Source organism: Chiloscyllium plagiosum, chromosome 8, assembly GCF_004010195.1.
Source record: "Chiloscyllium plagiosum isolate BGI_BamShark_2017 chromosome 8, ASM401019v2, whole genome shotgun sequence".
Taxonomy (NCBI): domain Eukaryota; kingdom Metazoa; phylum Chordata; class Chondrichthyes; order Orectolobiformes; family Hemiscylliidae; genus Chiloscyllium; species Chiloscyllium plagiosum.
Genome location: NC_057717.1, coordinates 90,076,491 through 90,088,726, shown reverse-complemented (window position 1 = coordinate 90,088,726; position 12,236 = coordinate 90,076,491). Strand labels below are relative to the sequence as shown.

General features: G+C 45.5%; 1 protein-coding gene across 17 annotated transcripts in view; it reads left to right on the top strand.

Annotated features, from left to right (window-relative positions):
- The window catches only part of LOC122552175 (adhesion G protein-coupled receptor L1-like), a 588,240-nt gene extending 576,866 nt beyond the window's left edge, over positions 1-11,374 (top strand). For all 17 annotated transcript variants that reach the window (XM_043694724.1, XM_043694735.1, XM_043694723.1 and 14 more), the window contains 4 exons: positions 1,715-1,811; positions 3,306-3,434; positions 7,031-7,048; positions 8,383-11,374. In XM_043694724.1, the coding sequence (XP_043550659.1) occupies positions 1,715-1,811; positions 3,306-3,434; positions 7,031-7,048; positions 8,383-9,170 (1,032 nt within the window). In that variant the 3' untranslated portion in view covers positions 9,171-11,374. The remainder of the gene's footprint in view (positions 1-1,714; positions 1,812-3,305; positions 3,435-7,030; positions 7,049-8,382) is intronic.
- The last annotated feature ends 862 nt before the right edge of the window (positions 11,375-12,236 follow it).

Here is a 12,236-nt window from a genome sequence, read left to right as displayed (position 1 = left end):
CCCACTCCGGCCTATCACCCTCACCTTGGCCTCCTTCCACCTATCGCATTTCCAACGCCCCTCCCCAAAGTCCCTCCTCCCTACCTTTTATCTTAGCCTGCTGGGCACACTTTCCTCATTCCTGAAGAAGGGCTTATGCCCGAAACGTCGATTCTCCTGTTCCTTGGATGCTGCCTGACCTGCTGCGCTTTTCCAGCAACACATTTTCTGCCCTTGATCTGAGGCTTGCTAGCGCCATTTCAAGGATCATTTAAAAGTCACCATATTCCTGTGGGTGAAGACTGTATTGGGTGAGGATTGTAGATTTTCTCTCTTGAAGTGTTTCTGGATTTATTAATTGAATTCTACCACCTGCCATGATGCAATTCGAACCAAATGTTCCAAAAGCATTTAGGCTGGGCCTCTGAATATTATCATTATACCACCATCACCATTGTAGTGAAAATGGCTTTAGTTAGAATGGCATCCCTGTCCTCTCCCAGACCTTTGTGCACTCAATACTTCGAAAGGATCTATATCAGTCTCTTATTTCACTTCCACCATTTTAACCTCCTTTTAAGAATATCTTGTGTTGCCAAGGAAAGGAAGCCCAGCAGGCCACCTAACCAAGTGTTGTAACTCCCTCTGATGCTGGGTGACAACTATGTAGCATTCAAGAATGGTTAGAACTTTCACTGAGTCAGAAGACCAGGGATTCAAGGTTCCACTCCAAAAACCTAAACAGGAGTCCAGGCAGATTCTTGGTATTGCACTGGTAGATAGCAATTTAAATCTAAGCTAATCGTTGAAAGAAAAACCAAGACAGCTTTCTTTGTGGTAGAGTTTAACTACTCAGTCTTATAGTCCTTCCACTTATCAGTCCCTCCTGTCCCCCCTTTAAATGAATTAATCAATTAACCAAATAACTATGTTGATCCTATTAATGTAGTCAGTAACCAGTTGTAGACATATAGTCAACAAGCTATGGTTTACTGTAAGAAACTCTTCTATTTACACCAGCAAAAGGTCTTCCTATCCCACACTAGACTCAGCAGCCCCTGTAAATTTCCTACATTTAAAGAGGATGGTGACAGCAAATTTCACTGAAATGTATGAATTACGACTCATGATGAACAGCAGATCCATAAAACAACATTGTTGTATGCAAACTGCCCATCACATTTCCTATATTAGAACAGTTCAATGCTTCTGAAGTACATCAGTGGCTGAATCTAGACACTGATCTAATGTGTGGGAGGAAAACTCCTTCCTGGTCGAAATAGAAGAGTCTCTTTATAGTTAATAAGTATTAGTTTATAATTTATCAACTAGTTACAGGTTACATTGATACATTTGACATTGTTACAGAGATGGGGGAGTTGGGGGTTAGATGTTAGGTCTTGTTCCTTCGAGATCCCTAAGCTGTTCTGATCACAATTCCCACAACATCACCATTTTGAGTGGTGCCTATGACACGCTTTCATAGGATCATCCCAATAGACAGGGGACTCAGAGGGCTTTCCACTGGGAAGAGTCAATCCTCAGGGCTCTCCTGGGGATAATCCATGACAAGGGATTTCAAATATGCATCAAGTGCTGCCATTGCTTGCTCAAATAGGATTTTCTGCTACTGTCAAGTCTGTTTCTCCAACTGTCCTCTGGTCCACTTCCCCTCTCCCCTGCCCAACAGCAAAGTTTCAGGCCTCAAACTAATGGCTGCAACCTCCTTTTACAGAGCCGGATCCGGAGGATGTGGAACGACACAGTTCGGAAGCAATCGGAATCTTCCTTCATGGCAGGAGACATCAATAGCACTCCAACCCTAAACCGAGGTGCCCTTCCGAAGTGTCTCGGAGGATCTCAGACACTATTGGTGTCACAGATGGGAGGGGGTGGTACAAATTGTGGTGGGAGCTTGTTCATTGGCCTATATGGAGGTGGCAGTAGGTTTGCAAGGCATTGCATTCAATAATGCCAAATACCTTCAATGATCATTAATACTGAAGGACCACTCCCCGCCAAGGGCAGTCTGACCCTTGAAGAGCAGGTACCTCATCTCAGAGGCAGAGGCACTACCCACCACATCACAAAACCTTCCTAAGTTCTTGTCTCTAACTTATTGGAACTATTTTCTGCTGTTTCCAGCATCGAGGTACAAGCTCAGGTTTACCTAGAAGACAAGACTTTGAAAAGAATAGAAGAGTGAGATTCAGGATTTGAGACTCTCAAATCTTTACATGAAGGGGTAAGGGGTGGGGTAAAGGTTGCTAAAGATGTAAAACAAATGATATATTGGATTGTGGGAGTATAAGGAGGGCCACTGAAGACAACTTGTATACTTCATCCTTCTTGATTTCTACACCATTCAAAAAGTCCAAAGCTGATCCTCGACCCCAGGTGTACTGTCCTACCAGATCTCCGCATCCCTCAAATGCCCCCGGTCTCTGCCTCTTCTTCTGGAAGCCAATTTTTGGTAAAGCTGTTCTAAGAGTAACTGAACTAAAAGAACTTCAGCAATGTCTGTTTCAATGTCAGAGTTCTAGAGTCTAGTATTTTGCCTTTGTCATTCTGTCTTTCTCCCTTGCCTCCTCCGGTTTCTATTCTCACCTCTTCCTCTCTCCCTTACTGCCTGTCCCTCTCCCTTACCTCCTCCAGTTTTTATACCTCACCTTCTCATGTCATTATACCACACCCAATCTTTCCCTCATATCCTATAGAATCCCTATCATGCATTTAGAGGCCATTCGGCCCATCGAGTCTGCACCAAACCTCCAAAGAGTATCTCACTTACCCACCCTATCCCCGTAACCCCACATTTACTATTGTTAACCCACTTAGTCTGCACAACCCTGGACACTATGGGCAATTTAGCATGACCAATCCACCTAAGCTGCACATCTTTGGACTGTGCGAGTAAATCAGAGCACCCAGAGGAAACCCACGTGACAAAGAGAGTGTGGAGTCACCCAAGGCTGGAATCAAACCTCGTCCTTGGTGCTGAGAGGCAACAGTGCAAACCCCTAAGCTACTGTGCCAAGCTCCCCCTCTCCCTCACATCCTCCTCTCTTTCCCTCACTGCCTCCAGTCTCTCCCTCACCTCTACCTGTACCTATCCTCACCTCCTCCTCACGATACCTCATTCCCTCTCTCCTTACTTCCTCCCATCTCTCCCCTTCTTACTCCTCTCTCTTCCCCTCACACCCTTCTCTCTTTCTCACTTCTTCTCCTCACTTACTTCTTCTCTCCCCCTCACAACTTCCTCTGCCTCCCTTACATCCTCCTTCGCCCTCAGTCGAAATTATCCTTTTATTTTCTTCTTCAACTAGGAACTATGGGAAACCACCTGCTGACCAATCCTGTTCTGCAGCCTCGTTCTGGTGCCAGCCCCTACAACACTCTCTTGGCCGAATCAGTGGGCTACAGTGCTCCCTCACCCACCGTCTTCAGCTCACCAGGTTGGCAATGATACTTTCTTCACATCTCTCAGCCCCAAACAGCCCACTGTTGGAGCTCACACTGTGAGTCACATTCTATAATGGGTCTGTCAATGTCCTGCAAACTCACATCAGCACTCACTGGTCATTATATGAACATACAACATTACAGCGCATTACAGGCCCTTCGGCCCTCGATGTTGCACCAACCTGTGAAACCAATCTTATGCCTATCTAACCTTACCATCTATGTGTTTATCCAATGACCATTTAAATGCCCTTAATGTTGACGAGTCTACCACTATTGCAGGCAAGGCATTCCTTGCCCTTACTACTCTCTGAGTAAAGAACCTAACTCTGACATCTGTCCTATATCTATCACCTCTCATTTTAAAGCTATGTCCCCTCGTGCTAGCCATCATCCGAGGAAAACAGCTCTCACTGACCACCCTATCTAATCCTCTGATCATCTTGTATGCCTCTATTAAGTCGCCCCTTAACATTCTCTCGAATGAAAATAGCCTCAAGTCCCTCAACCTTTCTTCATTGATCTTCCCTCCTTACCAGCAACATCCTGGTAAATTTCCTCTGCACCCTTTCCAATGCTTCCACATCCTTCCTATAATTTGGTGACCAGTACCATACACAATATTAAAAGTGCGGCCACACTAGAGTTTTGTACAGCTGCAACATGACTCCAATTCTCCGAAACGCAATCTTTCTGCCAATAAAAGCTCACACACTTACGCCTTCTTAACAACCCTACCAATCTGGGTGTCAGATTTCAGGGATCTATGCACATGGACACTGAGATCCCTCTGCTCATCCACACTATCAAAAATCTTACCATTAGCCCAGTATTCTTATTCCTGTTACTCCTTCCAAAATCAATCACCTCATTCTCATGCCTCCGCATTTTGTGCAATAGTCTACTGTGGGGAACCTTATCAAATGCTTTACTGAAATCCATATACACCACATCAACTGCTTTACCCTAATCCACCTGTTAGGTAACCATCTCAAAGAACTCAATAAGATTTGTGAGGTAGGATCTATCCTTCACAAAACTATGTTGACTATTCCTAATCAAATTATTCCTCTCTAGAGGATTATAAATCCTCTCTCTTATAATCCTTTCCAACACTTTACCACACCGAAGTAAGCTATAATTACCAGGGTTGTCGCTACTACCCTTCTTGAACAAGGGGACAACATTTGCTAACCTCCAGTCTTCTGGCACTATTCCTGTAGATAATGATGACATAAAGATCAAAGCCAAAGGCTCTGCAATCTCCTCCCTAGCTTCTCAGAGAATCCTAGGATAAATCTCATCCGGCCAAGGGAGCTTATCTATTTTCACATTTTCCAAAATTGCTAACACCCCCTTATGAACCCAATCCCATCTAGTCTAATAGCCTGTATCTCAGTATTCTCCTCAACAACATTGTCTTTTTCCTGTGTAAATAGTGATGAAAAATAATCATTTAGCACTTCTCCTATCTCTTCAGACTCCATGCACAACTTCCCACTACTGTCCTTGACTGGCCCTAATCTTACCCTGGTCATTCTTTTATTCCTGACATACCTGTAGAAAGCTTTCAGATTTTCCTTGCTCTTACCTGTCAAAGACTTCTCATGTCCCCTCCTGGCTCTTTGTAGCTCTCCCTTTAGGTCCTCTAGCACCCTAACTGAGCCTTCACGTCTCATCTTTACATAAGCCTCCTTCTTCCTCTTGACATGAGATTCAACCTCTTTAGTAAACCCACAGTTCCCTCGCTCCACCACTGTCTCCTTGCCTGACAGGTACATACTTATGAAGGACACACAGTAGCTGTTCCTTGAACAAGCTCCATATTTCAGTTGTTTCCATCCTCTGCAGGTTCCTTCCTCATCCTACGCGTCCTAAATCTTGCCTAATCGTATTATAATTGCCATCACTAAAGTAAACAAAACTGAATTGTGGTCACCACCAAAGTGCTCACCCACCTCCAAATCTAACACCTGGCCTGGTTCATTACCCAGTAACAATCCAATGTGGCCTCACCTCTTGGTTGGCCTATCTACATACTGTGTCAGGAAACCCTCCTGCACACAGTGGACAAAGGCTAAGGTATCTAAAGTATTCGAACCACAGCATTTCCAGTCAATATTGGGGAAATTAAAATCCTCCTTAACAACTATCCTGCTACTGTCACTCCTATCCAGAATAATCTTTGCTATCCTTTCCTCTACATCTCCAGAACTATTCAGAAGCCTACAAAAAAACTCCCAACAGGGTGACCTCTCCTTTCCTGTTCCTAATCTCAGCCCATAGTACCTCAATAGACGGATCCTCATCAAGCATCCTTTCTGCTACCATAATACTGTCCTTGACTAACAATGCCACACCTCCCCCTCTTTTACGACCTTCCCTGATCTTACTGAAACATCCAAACCCTGGAACCTGCAACAACTATTCCTGTCCCTGCTCTATCCATATCTCCGAAATGGCCACAACATTGAAGTCCCAGGTACCAATCCATGCTGCAAATTCACCCACCTTATTCCGGATGTTGCTGGCATTGAAGTAGACACACTTCAAACCACCTTCCTGCCTGCCGGTACACTCCAATGGCTCAGCATTGACAAACCAATCACTAAACAAACATCTAAAGGATAGTTGTGGTGACTGCAGATGCCTGAAAATATAGGCAGAGCATCCTCACCATTGTTGATGTCCTACTCCACAGACCCTGCAGTGCAGTGAGGAAGCGTGCATTGTTGATGGTGCCCTCTTTCAGATGAGGCATGAAAATTATCTCAATCTTCTCTCTCACATCAACGTGGAACATTATTTAACATTGCAAAGATCAAAGGCATCGCCTTAGTACTGTGGACAACATTTACTCCTCTCTTAGTATCACGAGCTTAGAATATCTGGTCATTTTTGCATCCATGTTTGTAGGATCTTGCTGTGTGCAAGATTGCAACCAAACCCTAAAGCTCCAAACTTTAAAAGGTACTTGATGCACTCTGTGGTGAGCTGTCATGAAAGTCACTTTATACATTTTCTTCCATATTTACAATTAGAAACCACAGTTCCCTGCAATTTTCAGAATAAGGGTTGCTAATAATTTACCAACAGGGAATTCCTAAAGGCAATGGGTGTACCTATAACTGAAAAGTGTGAAAATTTCTTAACACTGTAGGCATTATAGTGCACATACCATAAAATATAGGGCCCTGATAACCAAAAGGGTCAATAATCTCTTTAACTGAGAAGAGGCCACAACAAAGAATGGACATGGGTTTCTAAGGCTGGACATCTTATAAGTTGCCTTATCCTGATATGAGACAGGACCCTATTAGGTCCAGTTCACTATCGGTTACACAAATAATGGCTGTTCCTGCACAACTATGCGAATACCAGATCTCTGATGAATTAATGATGGCTGACTAGCATGGAAACTGTATGTATTCATAATTAACAATTAATGAAACTTGCCGCTGATGTGCTTGTGCCTCTGCTGAAAAATATTTACGTTCACAATTTAGTGCTCTGCTCAGATGTCTGATTGAATTTGACTTGGTGATACCTCACTGTTTATTGTTGGTTCTCTCCACATGCTTCCATACAGGGACCTACAGAGAGACAAGTACGTCAGTTTAACTTACAATTCCTCAGTAAATGTAACTGTTTCACGTTTGGGCCTTAACACTTTGTCCTTTTTTAATATTTCTGAATTTCTCCAATTGGTTTGTTTCTGTCACATGGAAGGGTTTATTTTAATCCAAATACCAGCAATCACAATTGTGGCCTCTGAAACTCCAACAAAATTGGTTGCCTCTCTAAATCTTAGATCTTTATCCATTTTTCTCGTGTTGAAAAGCCTTTCGATCAATGTCTAAAGCAGAATACAAATAATCTTAGGCACCCAGTATTCCTAACTGAGGTGCTAGCTGTAGCCATTTGCACTGTCTCTCAGTCTCAAGTGGCAGCCATTTGCAGTGTCTCTCTCAATCCCAAACTGACAACCATTTGTACTGTGTTATTATAATAAGATGGCAGCCATTTTTTTGTGTATCTGTCATCCTCCTGTTGATATTTAGTTGTAGATAATATTGTCTATCATGGAAACTTTGCAAATTAAATTTTCACCTATACAACCAAGTTCATAATAAAGACAATAGAACTTTGTAAAAATCCCAAGGTGCCTGCACTACTAGCAAGATCTGTGGGGAAAACACAACTGTGTCAGCTTCAGACAAATTTATAGTGTCACTGACAGACTTGGAAGGAGGCCATTCAGCCCATCAAGACTGTGCTGGTTCTCTGTAGAACAGTCAGTTCCATTCAGCTTCTGGTTAGTTCAGCTTCTACTACATTTGTTAGTGTTCAGCTTTCCTGCGTTGAGGACTGGCTAATATGAAGTTATCATTCATCTCTGCTTACCACTGTGACACACTGCATGATCTTCTGAAATTGAACATTGACCCTAGGACAATCTTTCCCCTTTTTATCTCCAGCTGTTGCTGGGTTTATTTTATGAATGTAACCTCACTCAATGCCTACTTTTCCCAGCCAATCTCCAAACATCTTCTAAATCATTCTCATTCTATTTTCTATCAATTCGTATTCCATTCCCAATCAAGTTCCTTTACTTTTCCCAAGCATTCCAACTCTATTTCCAATCGTTTCCACACACCTCCCAAGCATTTCCATTCCACCCCCAATTGTTTTTACATTCACTTCTCCATCACTCCCAATTATGCTTCCTAATTATCACTGCATTCCTTTTCAATTTTTGCCTTCCCAATCACTCCCCATGTCCTTACCAACTATTCTTCACGCTGCTCCCAATCACCCTCCAACTTCGCCCTTCCACCTTTTCCAGGTGATACTTTTCAGAACAATTAAAGCCAATTTTAACTTAGCTTTGAACCAATGCTTTCTCTTTCCTCATTTGTTTGATGTTGTGTTTATTGACAGAGCACCCAGCAAACATCACAAGGGACCCATGTGCAGTGGATACACTGCCTCTCAACGGCAATTTCAACAACAGCTACTCCTTCCGAAACAATGACTTCAGTGGTGATGGTACCCCTCTCACTGACTGCCGGCGTAACCTCAGCGATGCTGCCTTTGAGAAGATGATCATCTCTGAGCTCGTCCACAACAATCTCCGTCCTGGTGGCAAGACCCTGCCTGGGGAGCAGGGGGCACCAGGCAGCAGCGGGGGTGGCAGTGGAGGAGGGGTGGGAGGTGGAGGTGGTGGAGGAGGAGGAGGGGGAGCCACCAGCAGTGAAGACGACGCCATCGTCCCTGACGCCCCCTCCCTGACCCAGGAGGACAACATGGAGATTGAGCTGATGTACAAGGCTCTGGAGGAGCCCTTATTACTGCAGCGCGCTCAGTCGCTCCTCTACCAAAGCGATCCAGAACTAGAGGAGTCCGAGAGTTACACTGCTGAAATAGCAGATGGCTTAGATGGGCAGTTGCCGTCCCCAAACAGAGACTCCCTCTACACTAGTATGACCAACCTGAGAGACTCCTCCTACCCTGACAGCAGTCCAGAGGTGATGGGTGAGACCATACCCCATTCCCAGGGCAACGACGAGATCTACTACAGCTCCAGGCCCAACATGGTGTTCAGGAGCCAGCTCCAGGCCTACTACCAGTCCAGGAGAGGCAGCAACGATGGCTATGCCATCTCAGTCAATGTGGATGACTCTGTTGCAGAAGGTGATGGGCAAATGCAACTGGTGACCAGTCTCTGAAACAAAAGTGGGGGGGGGGGGGGAATGGGTTGGGGATGGGGGGGGGTAGTGGTGTTGGGACAATTCACGCACCCAGGGAAAAGTTGCCCTTAGTTATGGCGGAAGCGTAGGGCTGTAATCTGTACAGAAGACCAACCTAGTTGGAGCAGGGCTGCCAGTTGTTTTATTTTTTGATTGTTGTTGACGCTCGACTCTTACAAACCTTGGGATTGCCGGATGAATCAATTACTACCTCCAGCCAACTTCTCCGTACCCCAGGCGTGAGAATGTCGCCGGTTGTTACCTGGGGGTAGGGGGCAGGGAGCAGGGTGGGGGTTGGATGCTGAGGTTGGAGGCAGGATTCATCACCGCTCTGGGGAAGACGGCGGGAGGGGGGATCGATGCGAGGAAACAGATCTGCAGCCCCGGTCTTGACAGACCCACATCGATCCGCTGGCCAAGGCGGTGAGCGGCCCAACGGTGCGCACACAGAAGGACACCTCCCAGCTCCAGGGAAGCCAGGCAACTCTGACACGATGCGACGTCCAAACCTGAACCCCGCCGGCGGTTTCCGACTTCACCGTTGGCGTACAAAGTGGAGCCGCCTTCGATAAAGCTTCCTGCCCCGCCGAGCCTCCATTTCATCATGTGAGGCGGAGTCTTCCCCTACCAAGACTTTATTTTGCCCAGGCTCAAACGTGCGTGGGACTCTCTTGCTGCTAAGTTGTCTGGAGTCCAGCGTCAAGGTCGATTAACTCCTCCCCAGCATCTCCACGTTTCTTGCAGCCTCACCCCTCCCCCCAAAACGTCGCGGACGCGGGGGTGCGCAGTCGAAGGAGGCGAAGCGACGAGGGATCTCGTGTTGGCTGTGCCAGGGAAGTTGGTTTCTCAGCAGCAACATGTCTGAACCTCGAGCCCTGTCGACCTCAAAACGCATCCCACTCCCTGCCACTTCTCGGGGCCTACCTCGGTGGCAGAAGACGAGCACGCGAGTTACTGTCTTTCGATGGAGCCTCGCACGCGGGCCAGGGGATGGCGGTTGGTGGACGGTTGGAGATGGGGGCGGTAACCGTGGGGGGAGGGGCGGGGCGAAGGGCAGATCCCGCTCCCGCTCCCGCCTGCTGCCCTTCACCAGAGCTCACAGACAATGTAAATAGCAAACGGATCCACCCGCGTCGGGAAGCCACATTTTTGGTTTCAAAAAAAAAACGTTAACAACAATCCGGATCTTTCCCTGTGCTTCGGTGCCGCCAAACTGGCAGGAAATTATCGACCGACAGAGCTCAGGCCCTGCTTCGTAACGGCGAAGTGAAATTGACGTTATTCATCTCTTACGGTACATGTATTACATACAATTAATGGCCTTCTGCCCCAAACATATGAAAGGATGTACTTTCACCTCAACTTTAAACAAAGAATTCTCGATGGTGGACGGGCCCCATTTTATTTTGTTGTGGTTGTAAGTCATCATTGAGCTGTGTCATTGAACAACAAACAAAAAAAAATACACAAAGTGTTTAATATCCTCTTAAACCCTTTGAGTTCTCAGAGCACAAAACCTTTTATAGTCACGTCGTGTCCCCAATTACAGAGGAGGAGGCAGACTAGACAACCGTGTTCAGAAGTTGCCTTTTGTTGCCTTTTCAAAAAGATGGGACTTTTACAATTGGTGTGTATGGGTGTGAGTGTGTAAAGAAAAACAAAAAGAGAAAAAAAATCTTGCCAATATAAGCTTTAGACACAAAGAGTGTTACCACACAGTCTGTTCACAGCACTTTCAACATCAGTCTGACATAAGCTACAACTCATGTCATTGGCCCTTGTGGGCAGCCAACTAAATCTGTACTTTTCTTCATTGTAATACCATGGAAACCGAGGCTTGAGATGTAATCCTCCTGAAATCAGCTCTGTGCTCTGAACATGCAAAGAGGGCTCACTTGTTGAATGTCCAAGAGTAAATCTGAGTCTCTGATGTGGAGAATCCTGTGTGGGGGTCCCAGGTGAGTCAGGCTGTAGCACAGAGGACAGCTTGTCCAAGCGAGCTTCTGGTGAGGAGGAGTAGAGATCAACTCTGTGTTAGTGATGCAGAAGATTAAACACTGCCTAAATTGTGGATGGTGACCTGCACAGCCCAGATGAAAACCCATTAAAACTTGTGCATAGTGCACACTGGTGTGAGGCGTCTTACATGCTTCAAAATTAAAAATCACACAACACCAGGTTATAGTCCAACAGGTTTAATTGGAAGCACACTAGCTTTCGGAGCGACGCTCCTTCATCAGGTGATTGTGTCGCTCCGAAAGTTAGTGTGCTTCCAATTAAACCTGTTGGACTATAACCTGGTGTTGTGTGATTTTTAACTTTGTACACCCCAGTCCAACACTGGCATCTCCAAATCATGCTTCAAAATGTATGACTAGTATGTTCCTTTCCAAGTGTTACTGGGATTGTTTTTAACTAGTTTTCTCTTCTGCATGGTGTCTGGTACTGAAGGCAAACTCCAGTCCTGTTAATACTGACATGGGCAGTCTTTGATGTGCACTAGAGAGGTGTGTGTGTGTGTGTCTGAATGCTTACACCTGTTCACAATGCAGTCACATATGGATTACAATGATATCTTCACAGCCCCTAGCACAATCACCTCTGATTAACTGCTCATCATCCCATTTTAACTCATCAATACTCAACATGGACACACCAGCTCTCACACAGTGATAAGGTCAGTGCATGGTGAGCAAGACATGGTAGGACTACTCCGCATATCTGGAGAGTGAGAAAGAGAGAGACAGATGGAGTCCCCGTACCAGATTTTCATCCCCAAAGAGTTCAGAAATTTTCCTGCAAGGCACAACTGCTCCAAGAAAAATTGCCATAAATGACACAATTTTAATCCTGGGTTGGGGGGTGCATTGCAAATGTGGAATGGAGCTGGGCTCATCATGCCTGGACATAGGTCAGAGTCAATCACGGGCTGATGAGTGCCAATGCCTTGTTTAGAGAAGTCCACCTCAGTTCCTGGAACTTTATCCCAGGATTTTTGTTAAATATTTGGCCCTCGAGCCCTCCCACCTCATTCTCCATTCCCAC